Source organism: Prionailurus bengalensis, chromosome B1, assembly GCF_016509475.1.
Source record: "Prionailurus bengalensis isolate Pbe53 chromosome B1, Fcat_Pben_1.1_paternal_pri, whole genome shotgun sequence".
NCBI classification, from domain to species: domain Eukaryota; kingdom Metazoa; phylum Chordata; class Mammalia; order Carnivora; family Felidae; genus Prionailurus; species Prionailurus bengalensis.
This window is the reverse complement of record NC_057344.1, coordinates 84898009-84913299: the sequence shown is the minus strand read 5'-3', so window position 1 is coordinate 84913299 and position 15291 is coordinate 84898009. Positions and strand designations below refer to the sequence as shown.

The 15291-nt window shown below is 37.7% G+C and overlaps 1 protein-coding gene across 2 annotated transcripts in view; it reads left to right on the top strand.

Moving 5' to 3' along the window:
* IL15 (interleukin 15) overlaps window positions 1-14548 on the top strand; it is an 80553-nt gene extending 66005 nt beyond the window's left edge. For both annotated transcript variants that reach the window (XM_043568221.1, XM_043568229.1), the window contains exons 2-7: window positions 141-239; window positions 1193-1290; window positions 3102-3186; window positions 8447-8491; window positions 10446-10583; window positions 13534-14548. In XM_043568221.1, the coding sequence (XP_043424156.1) occupies window positions 228-239; window positions 1193-1290; window positions 3102-3186; window positions 8447-8491; window positions 10446-10583; window positions 13534-13644 (489 nt within the window). In that variant the 5' untranslated portion in view covers window positions 141-227 and the 3' untranslated portion in view covers window positions 13645-14548. The remainder of the gene's footprint in view (window positions 1-140; window positions 240-1192; window positions 1291-3101; window positions 3187-8446; window positions 8492-10445; window positions 10584-13533) is intronic.
* The last annotated feature ends 743 nt before the right edge of the window (window positions 14549-15291 follow it).

Sequence of the window (15291 nt, the reverse complement as noted above, 5' to 3'; positions counted from 1 at the left end):
TATATATGAAGTGACTGATGAGTGCCCATGAAAAAGTAAGTGCTCAGTGAATATTAATTCCCTTCCTTCCTTTTCCTCACTAGTCCTTTTCCTCACTAGCCCACCGTGTTTTTAATTCCTTACCCTCGATTGTATTGTAGGAAGTATTCTGGATGGATGGCTGCTGGAATCCCACTGTCATAGCCAGCTCTTCTTCAACACTTAAGGATTTACTCTGGCATTGAGTAATGAGAATTTCGGTAAGGAAAATTAGTAGAGATAGTATATGGACTTTTCAAAAGGATCACTTGAATCTCAGATACTTCATGATAAGTTATATGACAATTCTCCAAAGATCTTGTTGTGTCCCAGGGGTCTATTCATGTGTGGACTATTCTTATTTTGAAAGTAAGTGGAATAGGTATTTGAACTCTACTAACACCCTGATGGGCTCTTCGTGCCATTGTAAATGTATCATTTCACTTTTCTCACCCTGTTTTGTTCTTTGAATTTTCATCTACTCAATGAATAGTGTAGTCTTTGATGGCAAGGTCTAGGTATTATTCATCCTTTCAGTGTAGACTAAATGAAACAGATTCTTAGTGGTTCAAGGGCTCTCTGAAACTGTAAAGGCTTTGACAGTGTGAAAGAGGCAGGCAAACATATCAAAACTCTGAGAAGTTCTAAGATGAATATTTCCCTAAATCACCAAGAAAAATTACTATGTATCACTTGTTAGGATGGCACAGAGTATCTTTAGTTGGGTCTGTAACTATTTTCAATGACATCCAAAGAAAAAAGAATGAACATGCCATAGAGAATTAAGAACAAACAAACAAACAAAAATATCTGTTGAATTATTAAAAAGGAAAAAAAAATATGAGGAGAATAAGGATAATAGAAACAAAGTAAGTAGTAATGTTAGTATATACATAGATTAGTAATATGGGAATTTTCTTAAAATTATCATCATTGAAATGCATCTGGAAAAATATATAGCAAGTAATTTTGCACATAGGAGACAGAGATGGCAGGAGGGAGAAAGGAAGAAAGATAAATTCTAGCTTCATTAATTCTAATAGAGAGCATTAATTCTGAAGTTTTGATCAATTTACCTCCTGGAACCTACAACATGATAAAATATCATTTTAAATGTATATCATTTTTTAACTAAACATGTTTTAACTGCTTTGCATATGATTCTGTTTTTCAGAAACCATTTTTGAGAAGTACTTCCATCCAGTGCTACTTGTGTTTACTTCTGAACAGCCATTTTTTAACTGAAGCTTGCATTCCTGTCTTCATTTTGAGGTAATTTTATCTTTCAGCCTAAATATCATCATGTTAATGGCCATGATCATTGTTACTCAGCATATTCTCTATTAAATTGGTTTATGTCCAGTTTGCTTAAATCCTTAGGCTCTAAGTATTTGGGAACAATAGAGGGCAGATTATGAACACTCAGAGGAAGTTTGGTTAACACCCACTTGAACATTTCTACATTCTGCTAATATCCCAGCTAAGTGTTATACCCTTCCAATAAACTGGATCTCTTAACATTTACCTAAACTTGGAAGTACATTCCTTATTCACATCTTACATGATTTTCACAGCATAAAAAATAGATACTGAGGGCTTGTTCGTGTTACTCTGTTATCTATCCCTGGCACTGAAGTCTCCTGTCCTTTGAACCTTATCCTCCCTCAATTGGAAACATTTCTTTATTTAGGCCTTTTGCTTTTCCTCTTCATAAACATTCAGACATTTCTGTGCTTTATTAACTTTCTTCTTCTTTCTTAGATGCAGCTAACACTGTGTACACAGTTGGCCCAAAGTACCCAACCTGTAGTTATGTAGTATGACTCCCAGCTCACTTTCCCTTACTGATGCCCTCCTGGTGTGGGGAGCTGTGGATGTGTGTAGTGCATCTTTGCTCACAGGAAAAATTAGTATTGGCTATCTTGCTTCTGTACAAGATCCATCAGGAAGCAACTATTGGTTCCTGAAGTTTGAAGAATCATTCCACAGTCACTTGGTCAGTGTATGATAAGTCTTTTGTCCTGATGTTAAATTTCAGTGTTACCAAAATGAGTAAGTATATGATCATTCAAGACTAGATTTGGCTCAAGTCTGTAATATTTATGAAGGAAGCTAGGGCAAGCATAGTCGTAACATGAGCAATGTGCAAGGTGCATGTTGAATCTATAGTAAAGAATATTTATTATCAAAGTCATTCCATGAAAGTGATTATTGCTTATTTTGAGAATCACTCCTGGGGCACCTGGGTGGCTCAGTTCATTAAACGTGTGACTTGGGCTCAGGTCATGATCTGGTGGTTTGTGAGTTTAAGCCCAGTGTCAGGCTCTGTGCTGATAGTTCAGAGCCTGGAGCCTATTTCAGATTCTGTGTCTCTCTCTTTCTCTGCCCCTCCCTACACTCGTGCCCTATGTCTCTCTCTGTCAGTAATAAATAAACATTAAAAAATATATAGGGGCGCCTGTGTGGCTCAGTCAGTTAAGCGTCCAACTTCGGCTCAGGTCATGATCTCACAGTCCGTGATTTCTAGCCCCGCATTGGGCTCTGTGCTGACAACTCAGAGCCTGGAGCCTGCTTCAGATTTTGTGTCTCCCTCTCTCTGTGACCCTCCCCTGTTCATGCTCTGTCTCTCTGTCTCAAAAATAAATAAATGTTAAAAAAACATTAAAAATATATATATGTAAAGAATTGCACCTATTTAATAGACTTAAAAGTCTGATGGATCTTCTACTTAAAGAATATCAGCAGTTTATTCAAAAACATTTACTGAGCACTACCACACATTACGTGCTGTGTGTTTTCCATTGTGATAAATTGCACCAGGTTATTTATAGTTATCCTTCCAAATTAGGTTTTTCTCCAATCCCAGTTGGTCAGCCCTTAAATTAATCTAAAGTGTTAAGGGGTTGTACTGTATATTCTGCGCTTATATTCGTCTACAAAGCTGTTGAATGCACAAAGGCAAGGATAACACTTATCTTTTCACTGATCAGAATAAGAAAATCTTGATTGCTCTTTTGCCTATGTATTCATCAAGCCAGTATTATGCTTATTCAAAATGTTTTGCTCTTTGGTTTTGCTTTCAGCTGTATCAGTGCAGGTCTTCCTAAAACAGAGGCAAACTGGCAGGATGTAATAAGTGATTTGAAAATAATTGACAAGCTTATTCAAGTGAGTACTCATTTTTCCATAAGCTATCTGGTATGATTGCTGTGGAGTATGCCTCTCCCTGTGTTTCGCTGTCAGTCTTAATGAAATCTCACTTGAAGCAATATTTTTGTAGAAATTCATGAGCCTGGTAAAACCTTCAATGCTTTTACTTAACAATTTTCGGATCGTAATTATCTTTAAAACTCAATTTATAAGTGGCCCACTATGAAGAGCTCTCTATCACCACAGGCCAAAGACTCCCTTCTCCTACCAAAGAAACCTGGCAGCCTGGAGGCACTTGCAGGGGGGATGGCCTGGCCCAGGGAAGAGCTCTCTGTCCTGTGGCCAGAGAACCCGTCTCTCACCTAGAGACACCAGCTGGCCTGGCAGAACTAGCAGGGGGAGGAAAACAGGAGTCCCACTGATAATTGGCTAAGAGAATTGTCCTCCACCCCTTGGGTGATACAGCAGGGGCCAGTGGGCATCCCAGGGGCATCTGGTGAACCGAGCATTTCAAGTTAGCACCGCAAAGATTCTGAAAACTAAATCATCATGGGAACCACAGCAAATATATGTAAGTCAGAGCCTCAACCCAAACAGGGTGGCTGTATGCTACAATAGAAGGTTTAGATGGAACCAGGGTCTCCTAACATAAAGCTAAAATATCAGAATGCAGCTGAAAGTCACTCATTGTGCCAAGAAGCAGGAAAAACACAACTGGAATGAGAAAAGTCTCTGAAATAGACTTTGAAATGGAGATGGTTTAGATGTTAGAATTATTTGACAAGGATTTTAAAGCAGCCATCATAAAAATGTACCAAGCAATTACACATACCCTTGAAAACAACTGGATAAAATGAAGTCTTAGCAAAGAAATACAATATGTAAAAGGAACCAAATGAAAATGACAGAACTGAAAAGTACAATAACTGAAATACAAAACAAACTGGAGAAACTCATGAGCGGGATGATTGTGACAGAGGAAAGGCAGTGAACTTGAAGATAGAGTAATAGAAAACAGACTGTAGGGGAAAAAAGCCTCAGGGATCTTTGGGATAATAAAAAGTTCAACATTCCTATCATTAGCATCTCAAAAGGGAGGAGAAACAGAATACAGTAAAGGAGGGAGATTGGCCAAATTGATAACAAAGCACCAACCACATTTTGCTATTTTGCTGTCTACAATTGGAAATTAAATAATAATACTTCAAACACAGTGGCATAAGTAGGTTGAAATTGAAAAGAGAAAAAAATATACCATATTATAATGGTTTGAATAGTGCCCTCCCCCCCCCCCCCCCCATAAAAAAGTCATGTCTACTGGGAAACTCAGAAGGTGAACTTATTTGGACATAGGGTCTTTGCAAATATAATTAGTTAAGATGAAGTCATACTGGGGTGGGTTGGGCCTTAACTCCAATGTCTAGCTGTCCTTACAAGAAGAGGTCAGAACATAGAGAGACTCACAGGGAAGAAGGCCATGTGAAATTGGAGGCAGCTACAAGCCAAAGAAGGCCAGAATGATGCAGCTATAAGCCACAAGAGGCCCAAGATTGCCAGGAGCCACTAGAGACTTGGGAGAGGTAAACCAGGATTGTTCTAGAACCTTTGGAGGGAGCATGGCCCTCCTGACATCTTGATTTTGTACCCTTAGCTTCCAAAGCTGTAAGAGAATAAATTATTTTTGTTTTAAGCCCTCATTTTGATACTTAATTACAATAGCTTTAGGAAGCTGATGCACATGCACACAGTAATTTTTAAAAATCAGAAGTAGTTATATTAATATCAGATAAAGTAGACTTCACAGCAAGTAAAAATACTAGAATCAAGAGGTACATTTCAAAATGGTAAGAGATCAATCCACCAGGACAATGTGATCTTAAATGTGTACACACCCAATGACAGAGCCTGACAAGGCAAGAAGCAAAAACGAATCAAACTGAAAGGAGAAAAAGCACATTCACAATTATAGTGCAGGACTTTACCACTTCCTAAGTAACAAATGAATCACTGGACAGAGAATCAAAAAGGATATAGAAAAACTGGACAACACAGTCAGCCAACAATAGATGAAACCTTTCACCCACCAACAGGGAATTAGTATTTTTTTCAGGGACGAGTCACCAAGACTAAACATGTCACGGGCCATAAAACAAACTTTAACAAATTCATCAGAATTGCAATCATGCAGAGTATGTTCTCTGACCACAGTGGAATAAAGTAGAAGTCAATTATATAAATATAGCAGGAAAGTCTCCAAACGCTTGAAAATTAATAATACTTCTAAGTATTCTATAGGTCAAAGATTAAGTCTCAAAGGATATAAAAAAAGTACATAGAACTGAATGAAAATGAAAATACAACATATCAAGATCTGTAGGATTCAGGTAAAGCATTACTGAGAGGGAAATTTGTAAAGCTAAGTGATTATATTAGGAAAAAGGAAAGATCTTGGATCAACTATCCAAGTTCCCACCTCAAAAAACTGGAGAGAGAAGAGCAAAATAAACCTAACACAAGCAGAAGGAAAGAAAAAGTAAATATAAGGGCAGAAAATAATGAAATTGAAATCAGGAAAACAATAGAGAAACTTGATGAAACATGATGCTCATTATTAGGGGAAAAAATCAGTAAAATTGATAAACTTCCAGCAGGACTGACAAAGATTAAAAGAGGGATGATATAAACTATTAATATCAGGACTGAAATTAGAGACTATCACTACAGAATCTGCAGACATTAAAAGGATAATAAAGAAAAACTATAAACAACTTTATTCTCTAAATTTGACAATTTGGAAGAAATGGACCAATTCCTCAAAAACACAAACTACCAAAATTTAACAAAGATGAAATAAACAATCCTCAAACTACTATAACTATTAAAGACACTGAATTTGCCAAAAAGAACTCCCCCAAACGAATCCCTACGCCCAGCTGGTTTCACTGGAGTGTTCTACCAAACACTTAAAGAAGAATTAACACCAATTTTACAATAACTTCCAAAAATAGAAGAACATCTTCTAACTCATATTAGGAGGCAAGTATTACCCAGATGCTAAAACCAGACAAAGACAGTACCAAAAGAGAAAGCAGAAAATACTTCTAATGACTTAGATGCAAAATTCTCAATAAAATATTAGCAAATAAAATCCACCAGTGTATTAAAAAAAATTACACACCATGACCAAAGGGATCGTTTCCAGATATGCAAGACCTGCTTAATATTGGGAAATCAGTCAATGTAATCCACGTTATCAACAGGCTAAAGTAGACTATCATATGATTAGATCAATTGATGGAGAAATAGCATTTTAAAATATACCTATTCCTAGTAAAATTTCTCAGCAAACCAGAAATAGAGAAGTAACTTTTTCAACTTGATACCAAGCATGTACAAAAAACTTAGAGCTAACATCATACATAATGGGTAAAGACTGAATGTTTTTCTGCTGAGATTAGAAACAAGGCAAATATGTCACCTCTCACTACTCTTATTCAAAACAGTGTTGGAACTTTAGGTAAATTGGCAAGGCAAGAACAAGACCTAAACGTGGCAGATTAGAAAGGAAGAAATTATAAATCACTCCAAGACTTTGTTCTGGAAGAAAGTACCCATAAATTGCTGCATATTATTTAGAGGTTGCAGATTAAAACGACAATGACATATCACTATCCTCTTGTAAGAATATTTAAATTAAAAGTAATAATGCTAAATGCTGGCAAGGATGTGGAGAAACTGGATCACACATATGTCTGATGAGAATGTAAAATTTTATAGCTACTCTAAAATAGTTTGGGTGTTTTTTATAAAACAAATTTGCCACCAATATAAAACACATTTGCCATGTGATCCAACAGTTGCACTCTTGAACATTTATATCAGAGAAATGAAAACTTACCTCCACAGGAAAACAGGCACATGTACGTTCGTAGCCCTTTATCTATAATAGCTAAAAACTGAAAACAGCCCAAATGCCCTTGAACAGATGAATGAACTGTGGTACATTAATCATGGAATAATACTGAGCAAATAAAAGGAAAAATTACTGATACAACAAGTTGGATGGCTCTCTAAAGTATTATGCTGTGTGGAAAAAAAGCCAGTCTGAATAAGCTAACAGAGGTACATCCATACAGTAGAATATTATTCAGCAATAAAAAGAAATGAGCTTCTGGACATGAAAAGACATGGAGAAACCTTAAAAACATATCACTGAGTGAAAAAAGCCAATCTAAAAAGGCTACATGTGGTTCCAACTCTATGACATTCTGCAAGAATGGATACAGAATGTATCCATTTGATAAGAATGTCCAATGGATAAGAATATCCAATGGATGCAGAATGTATCCAATGGATAAGAATGTCATATGGATATAGTAAAAACATCAGTGGTTTCCAGGTGTTAGAGGAAAGGGAGAGATGAATAGACGGAGCACAGGTGATTTTTATAATAAAACTATTTTGTGTGATACTGTAATGGTGGATACATGTCATTATATATTGGTTAAAATTCATAGAATATACAACACTAAGAGTGAATCCCAATGTAATCTACGAACTTTTGTTACAGATGTATCAGTATCGGTTCATCAATTGTAATAGATGTACCACGCTAATGCAAGATACTAATAATAGAAGAAACTGTGCAGGGGGACAAGGAAGTTTGGGAAGTTTCTGTACTTTCTTCTCAGAAACCTACAACTGCTCAAAGAATAGTCTATTAAGTTTTTCAAAAAGCCAGTCTCAAAAGGTTATGTACTATATGATTCCACTTACATAACATTCTTGAAGTGATACAGGAATGGAGAAGAGAGAAGTGGGTGCCAGGGATTAGAAAGTGGGGGGTGGAATGTGTAGGGAGAAAGGTGGTTTGGGCTATGAAAGTGTGGGAGGAGGATTTTAATGGTGATGGAACTGTTCTGTGCCTTAACTGTGGAGGTGGTTACATGAATTTACACATCTGGTAAAACTGAGTAGAACTACATAGCCACATCAGTGCACATGGAACTGGTGAAATCTCAACAAGGTGGGTGGATCGTATGAGTGTCAGTTTCCTGGTTATGGTATTGTACTATGGCATTCAGAATATTCCCACTGAGGAATGGTGAAGGGTTTGTGGGATCTCTCTACATTTTCTCTTACAATTGCATATGAAACTGAAATTATCTCAAAATTTAAAAAATGTAATTTAAAAAGTTTAAAATGTTCAGTAAGTTGTTTTCACTATATCTAAAGCAGGTCATAATTTTTCATATTATCTAATTTTGTTTCCTTTCAGTCCTTACATATCGATGCCACTTTATATACTGAAAGTGATGTTCATGTGAGTAGAGTTTATTTTTTTTGAAAATTGTTATATTTTCCAGTTTTCAAAAGTTGAAGAAGCATATTTTCATAAACTTACTGAAGAATGTATAGTTTTCAAGTCTAACTTTTGTTGTGTTCTGACAACATGCCATCAATGCATTTTGTAAGTAATTGTTGAGGTTGTGGGACTTGGGGACAAAGAGCTTACATAGATGCTGTTTTCCTAATGGTACCAAATCAAAATATAAAACAGCCTTTTCCATCAATGTCAAACAAAATATATTACATATTTTATGATGCAATTAGATCATGATGCAATTAAGTGCAAAAATCAGGTTAATGGATTCAATTTAAAGCTGTCCGCCATAGCTCTTGTTTCCAGTCCTGGAGTGTATTTCCACACTTAATTATATTTTCTACAAATTGCTTAAATGCACTCATGTTCCACATTTTGCATGAATCTCTACAATTGTCAGAAAAGAATTCTGGCCAATTACTCTCGATGTGAGAAAAGAAATAAACACAACTCATAAAACCTATCAGAATTAAAAAATGATCTTGAACTTGTTTCATTAATACACTGACATTGCCTAAGGCATGTATAATTTTAGCTATGTTGCTGTTCTTCCCCTCTGGGTTGGCTACTAAAAAACAAGAAACAAATCCCCAACTTCTTCACCTCACGGAAAACGAGCTCTATGTTGTGTGCGAGGAGAACAGTGAGTCCACTCTCTGTGATTGCTCAATTAGAACTTCTCTGAAATGGAAGAATTTGCACCTGTGAAGGCTTTTTCAGTTTTGGGAAGAGGGCTTCACCACAAGCTAGAAAAACCAGATATTCATCAACCCCTTGGATAGCGGTGCTACACATAGACATTGTCTTCCTCCTTAGGCTTTAGTATGTTTTCCATTTTTCTTTCAAAGTAGAGAGCAGTCAGGTAACCACCCAAACTCAGCATCCTGAGATTGCTTTTTTTTGCAAGAAGATAACCTTGTAACTCATGGCTTATAGAAAGAAGCTGAGGTTGAAATTTAGATGTAAACTCTGATTCAGCCACTTCCTAGGTGCGTTGCCTAAGAAGTCACTAAACATTTATGAGCCTCAGTTTTATTTATTATTTTATCTACCTACCTACCTACCTATCTATCTGTGGGGATGGTATTTACCCTTGCAATCCTGAGCGGCTGCTGTGGGAGATAAGGAAGATGGCCAATGCCAGGCATGTGGGTATGTTCCCTCCTCCCTTCATCCATTCAGTAAGCATTCTAGAAGTGCCTGTAGGATCCCAGGCACTGTACAAGGCAGTGAGAACCTAAAGTCAGACAATCCATGGTCACATCCCCAGATGATCATTAATGCTTCTTTTCTTTTAAGTTGGGGATTTTGTTAAAGTCACTATTGTGGGAAACATATTTTTGTGGTATCTGAAAGGTACCTTTCTGATGTGGCCAGCCCGTGAATGGGCAGTACTCCTACCCTGATTTTTCTAATAAATTTCTTGGGATTTCTTCTGCCCCTGGAGCTCTGGGACTTATGGAACTAGCATGGCCAGCAGCTGTCACTGTTTCAGATATTAACAGTACAGTCTGATTCTAAAAATTCTTTTAGCAGACTATCTATGCTAATGTTTTGAGAGTCTCAGGCTGGTATTACTACCCTTTTACAAGGAGGAAATGCTCTCATTGAGAAAAAGTGGCCTGTTATTTCCATGTTTTCTAGCTTTGTGTTCTTTCTTCTGTATACTATTACCATCTTTTTAGATTGTTTTATTGTCCGTTTGTTTTGGTTTTGATTTAAAAACAAAACAAAGCGAAAAATTGCCTCCTGTGTAAAACTTCTTAGGGGTTTTGTGTTTCTTTATAAAATATTTGGATTAACTTTTTAAAAAAATCAAAATTGCACCTATGTAAAAGTGCATAATGGAAAGATAATTTTTTTCAAAGTGATTCTTTGTAACTCTTTTTTTTAGCCCAATTGCAAAGTAACAGCGATGAAGTGCTTTCTCCTGGAGTTACATGTTATTTCGCTTGAGTCCAAAAATGAGACCATTCATCAAACAGTAGAAAACATTATTATCCTAGCAAACAGCGGTTTATCTTCTAACAGGGTGAGTTACCCAATAGTCATACAGAGCTATATTGGATGTTTATGTCTTGGTTGGGAGAAGTCATTAGCCGGATGTAATGAACAAGCAGATTGTCCGAAGAGGCACTCGGGAGAGGGAGTTAATGCCAGCGGAGTGACCTTCAGAACTGGCACCATCAGTAGTGTGTCCAAAATCTTAAAGTGGTCTATCAGTGTATTCATTCAACAAACATTTACTGCGTGATTCCAGGCCCTTTTGTGCTAGAGTGACAGTGATGAACCAGTGAGGTCGTTGGCCCCAAGGTGTTTATCACCAGGTGCAGTGGATAGACATCGGTCTAATTACATGGTTAAGTGTTTAGCATCAATAATAGCAATTCACATTTATTCAGTAATTACTCTATGCCAGACACTGTTCTTTGAGGCTTAAACGGTGATTCATTACATCCTCAAAATAAATCTGTGAGTTACCCTTGTTTCTGTTTTTTTTTTTTTAAGTTTATTTATTTATTTTGAGAGAGAGAGAATGCACGAGGGGAAGGGGGAGAAAGAGGGAGAGACAGAATCCCAAGCAGGCTCCACATGGCCAGCACAGAGCCCGATGTGGGGCTTAAACTCATGAACTGTGAGATCACGACCTGAGCCGAGATCAAGAGTCAGACTCTTAACCAAATGAGCTGCCCAGGTGCCCCTCCTTGTTTCTGTTTTAAGGTTGAAGAAATCGGAGCACCAAGGGCTTGAATCACTCCCTCCAGTCCACACAGCTGGTAAAATGGGGAGCCGGATTCATACGCAAGCGGCTTTGCTTCAGGGGAGGTCTTCTTATCCACTGGAAGGACAAATGCCACAAGAAGATACTAATAAAAATATTAAAAATTCAAGTAGAATTTGGGCCTTGCCATGCACCACGAGAAGTATGGTTCTAGGAGAGAAAATGCGAGGGACTCCCACAGCAGGCCTGAGGGTGAGCTGGGCAAAGGCCCTGAAGTAAAAGAATGATGGTTTTCATGGCAAAACACGAGTGGCCAAAGCAGAGTGGATAGAAGGAAGTTTTACAAACAAAGAAGGCATAACAATAATTCATGAATTTAACATATACTTTTGGGGCCTCGTTGTAGGCCTTCAGGATAACAGACGTGCAAAAACACACATGGTCTCTGCTCTTAAGGGACATAAGTAAAACGTAAATCATAAATAAAGCAAGCAAAAGGAAATGAATAATGACTCAGTTATTTATTAAATCAGTGGCCAAAAAGAAGGCAGGTAAGAGGGCTGGGGTTCTATTTTAAAGGTTTACCTGCTAAGCTGACATTTGGAAAGACATGAGGGAATGAGCCTCCTATCTGGGGAAGTATGTTTAACAGGCCGAGGAAACTGAATGTGCCAAGACCCTCTGAGCGAGTAGGGCTGGACACCCTGAACTGCTCTAAAAATGCCAGGTTGCTTTAAGGTCTTTGCTTAAATGTCTCCTTCTCAGTGATGTCACCTCTTCACAGTTGCAATCCACCCCCACACCCTGTCCCCTTCTCTGCACGCCCCCCTATCTGACATTTTACTTACTTGTCTGCTTTTCCCTACTAGAATGTCAGTGTCTAAGGGGCAGGTATTTCTGTGTGTCTGTGTATATGTGTGTGTGTGTTTTAGAGCTGTATCCCAGCTCCCAGAACAATGCCGGGCATATTCTAGACACTTAATATATTTATGAAATGCCTATACTGATGTTTAAAATACTCTTGTGATAGGTTACCTCTCTGTTATTGGTAGAATATTCAATGTGCATGTTCACAGTCACCGTCATCATGGCCTGGTATGTGTAGCACGTGTAGCAGAAGGAGCTGGCAAGACTGCAGTCAGAAGAGCTGGATGCAGAGCATTTCACTGGTTATGTCAACTGAGATGCATCGTGTAACATCTCTGCCTTGCTATCTGACATGATTATTTTCAAATAGGACAGCGCTACATAGAATATGACAGTCCCTGGCATAGAGTATGTGCTTGATAAATGTTGGTGAATCTGAATTTCAAGTGCTTAATGGACATAAAATCTCATTTTGATTTTTGCTGGTACAGCTTTCCTGGTTTGGATGATCTCTAAGTAGTTTATTTATGATTACTACATTTGGAATATTCTAGTTATCCATGAAATGGTGTTTGAATTACAACTTGTGGTATTCACCTACATAGTTTAGTTCAACCAGCAATGACTGGGAGAATGCTATGTGCTAGGCCTTATGCTAAAGGCTAGGGAAACAAAAATATATGGCCTTGTGCTCTTAGAAAAGCCTAGAGACTATTGGTATAAAAATAAAAAAACTCCCTAATATCAATATATGATATGATATGATATGATATGATATGATATGATATGATTGATATATGAGGGAGAGTTCTGAGAATGTAAAGATGGAACATTTAGCCCAACCTGGGGAACTCCTAGGTTTAGGAATGCCTTCCTAATGGAGATAGGACCTGAGTAATCTCAGCCTGAGTAGTGGTAGCTAAAATAGCAAGTGTGGAATATGCAGAGAGAAGAACAAAGGCAGTGGGGCATCTAATAGCATGATGTGTATGTGGGGGTAAGGGCACGAGCTCATTGTACTTAGGGCATGTCATTGGAGGTGGTGGGGACAGGTGAAAGAAACAGGTGAGGAACCCCTCAAGGAGGGCCTGTGTCCCATGCAAGGGAGGCATAGTCTTTATGGGGTAGACGATCAGAAACTACTGAAGGGCTCTAAACAGGAAGTCCATGGTCTGATAGACATGGCTTATGTCTCCAATGTCCTTAACCCATTATAGGAAAAATAAGCCTAAACCAGATCTCCCAGTTTTTTCTAGTGGTTTTTCCAAATATGACATTAATGTGCCAAAGTTTTTATGTCTCAAGACCTCACTGTATGGTTCAAATGATGTGATATTCCCAGGAAAGGGATATAGTAGTCTTTGCAATCTAATCCTTTCTTCTTATTCACTAGAATATAACTGAAACAGGATGCAAAGAATGTGAGGAACTGGAGGAAAAGAACATTAAAGAATTTCTGCAGAGTTTTGTACATATTGTACAAATGTTTATCAACTCTTCTTGATTGTGATTGATCCCCTTCAGCATTTCTACTGTTAGCAAACATCTTCCTGCAGCTTAGAGGCTGTGAAACTCCTCATTTCATGCATGCTGCCCCAATTTTTTTAACAAGAGGACAATCTGGAATCTTGGATCACAAGAACCTTTTCTGCCTTAGAAATGAAGGCAGAAAAATGTCATTGAGCAACATGGTGTCTATGAACTGTCTTCGTACTTATTTCGTTCATTTATTCTTAATTTATTATTGAAATTGTACATATTTGTAGCATAATATAAAGTATTGAATAAAATTGTGTATATACTTTATCCTTCGAAATTGCATTGATGTTTACCTCCTGTAAGAAAATAGGGGACATTCGTTCAAGGGCAATAGTCAAATTGCACAAGCTGTGGGGCTGAGCACCCCTGGGGCAGGGAAACCGTATGTTCCAGCCAGCAAAGGACCACTGACCACCAGCCTTCACTTCTCCATTAGGTGTAGCACAAGGAGGAAGAATTAACTACCAATGAGAAAGGAAGAAATAGGTGTGAAACCGGTGTTTTACTCTGTAATTGATATATAAAGCACCTGTTATAAAAGACAAAAAGTGCATGTACCTGGCAGGTAATATGCGTCAGTAAATCTTAGGTGGGAGTGACAATAATAAAGCTCCACTGAGGTAGATAGGTAGAATCGTGTATAGGAAACTAATGGTTGTAATGATGTTTGTATTCTATGCTTTCCCAAGTGCAGGTATTTTATTTTCACTTTTTTTTTTTTTTTTTTTTTGCCACGCATGTATAATAAAAAATTTGCTGGTTCGTTAGAGCCAGCATTATCTGACATAAAGTAATTGTTTGTATATTTTTGCAGTATGCTGTCTGAAATTTGCAAGGTCTTTTTTAATAAAACTATGACTAAAATGAAATATTTTTGTCTTATCACCATTTCTTTCACCTAGTTCACTTATGGTGTTTTTGTTTGTTTTTCATTTTTTTCTTTTGTTTTGTTTTTCCTCAAGTTAGTTAGCTTATGGTATAGTCTTGGCTTCAGGAATAGAACCCAGTGATTTATCTTTTATATATGACACCCAGTGCTCATCCCAACAAGTACCTTCCTTAATGCCCATAACACCTTTAACCCACTCCCCCACCCCCTATCAACCCTCATTTTGTTCTCTGTATTTAAGAGTCTCTTATCGTTTGCCTCCTCTGTTTTTATCTTCTTTTTCCTTCCCTTCCCCTATGGTCATCTGTTAAGTTTCTCAAATTCCACATATGAGTGAAATCATATGATCTCTGTCTTTCTCTGACTGACTTATTTCGCTAAGCATAATACCCTCCGGTTCCATCCATACTGTTACAAATGGCAAGATTTCATTCTTTTTTGTCGCTGAGCAGTATTCCATTGTAAGTATATACCACATCCTCTTAATCCATTCCCCCATCAGTTGATGGACATTTGGGCTCTTTCCATACTTTGACTATTGTCGATAGCACTGCTATAAACATTGGGGTGCATGTGCCCCTTCAAATCAGCATTTTTGTATCCTTTGGATAAATCCCTAGTAGTGCAATTGCTGGGTCATAGGGTATTTCTATTTTTAATTTTTTGAGGAACCTGCACACTGTTTTCCAGAGTGGCTACACTCCCACCAACAGTGCACATCCC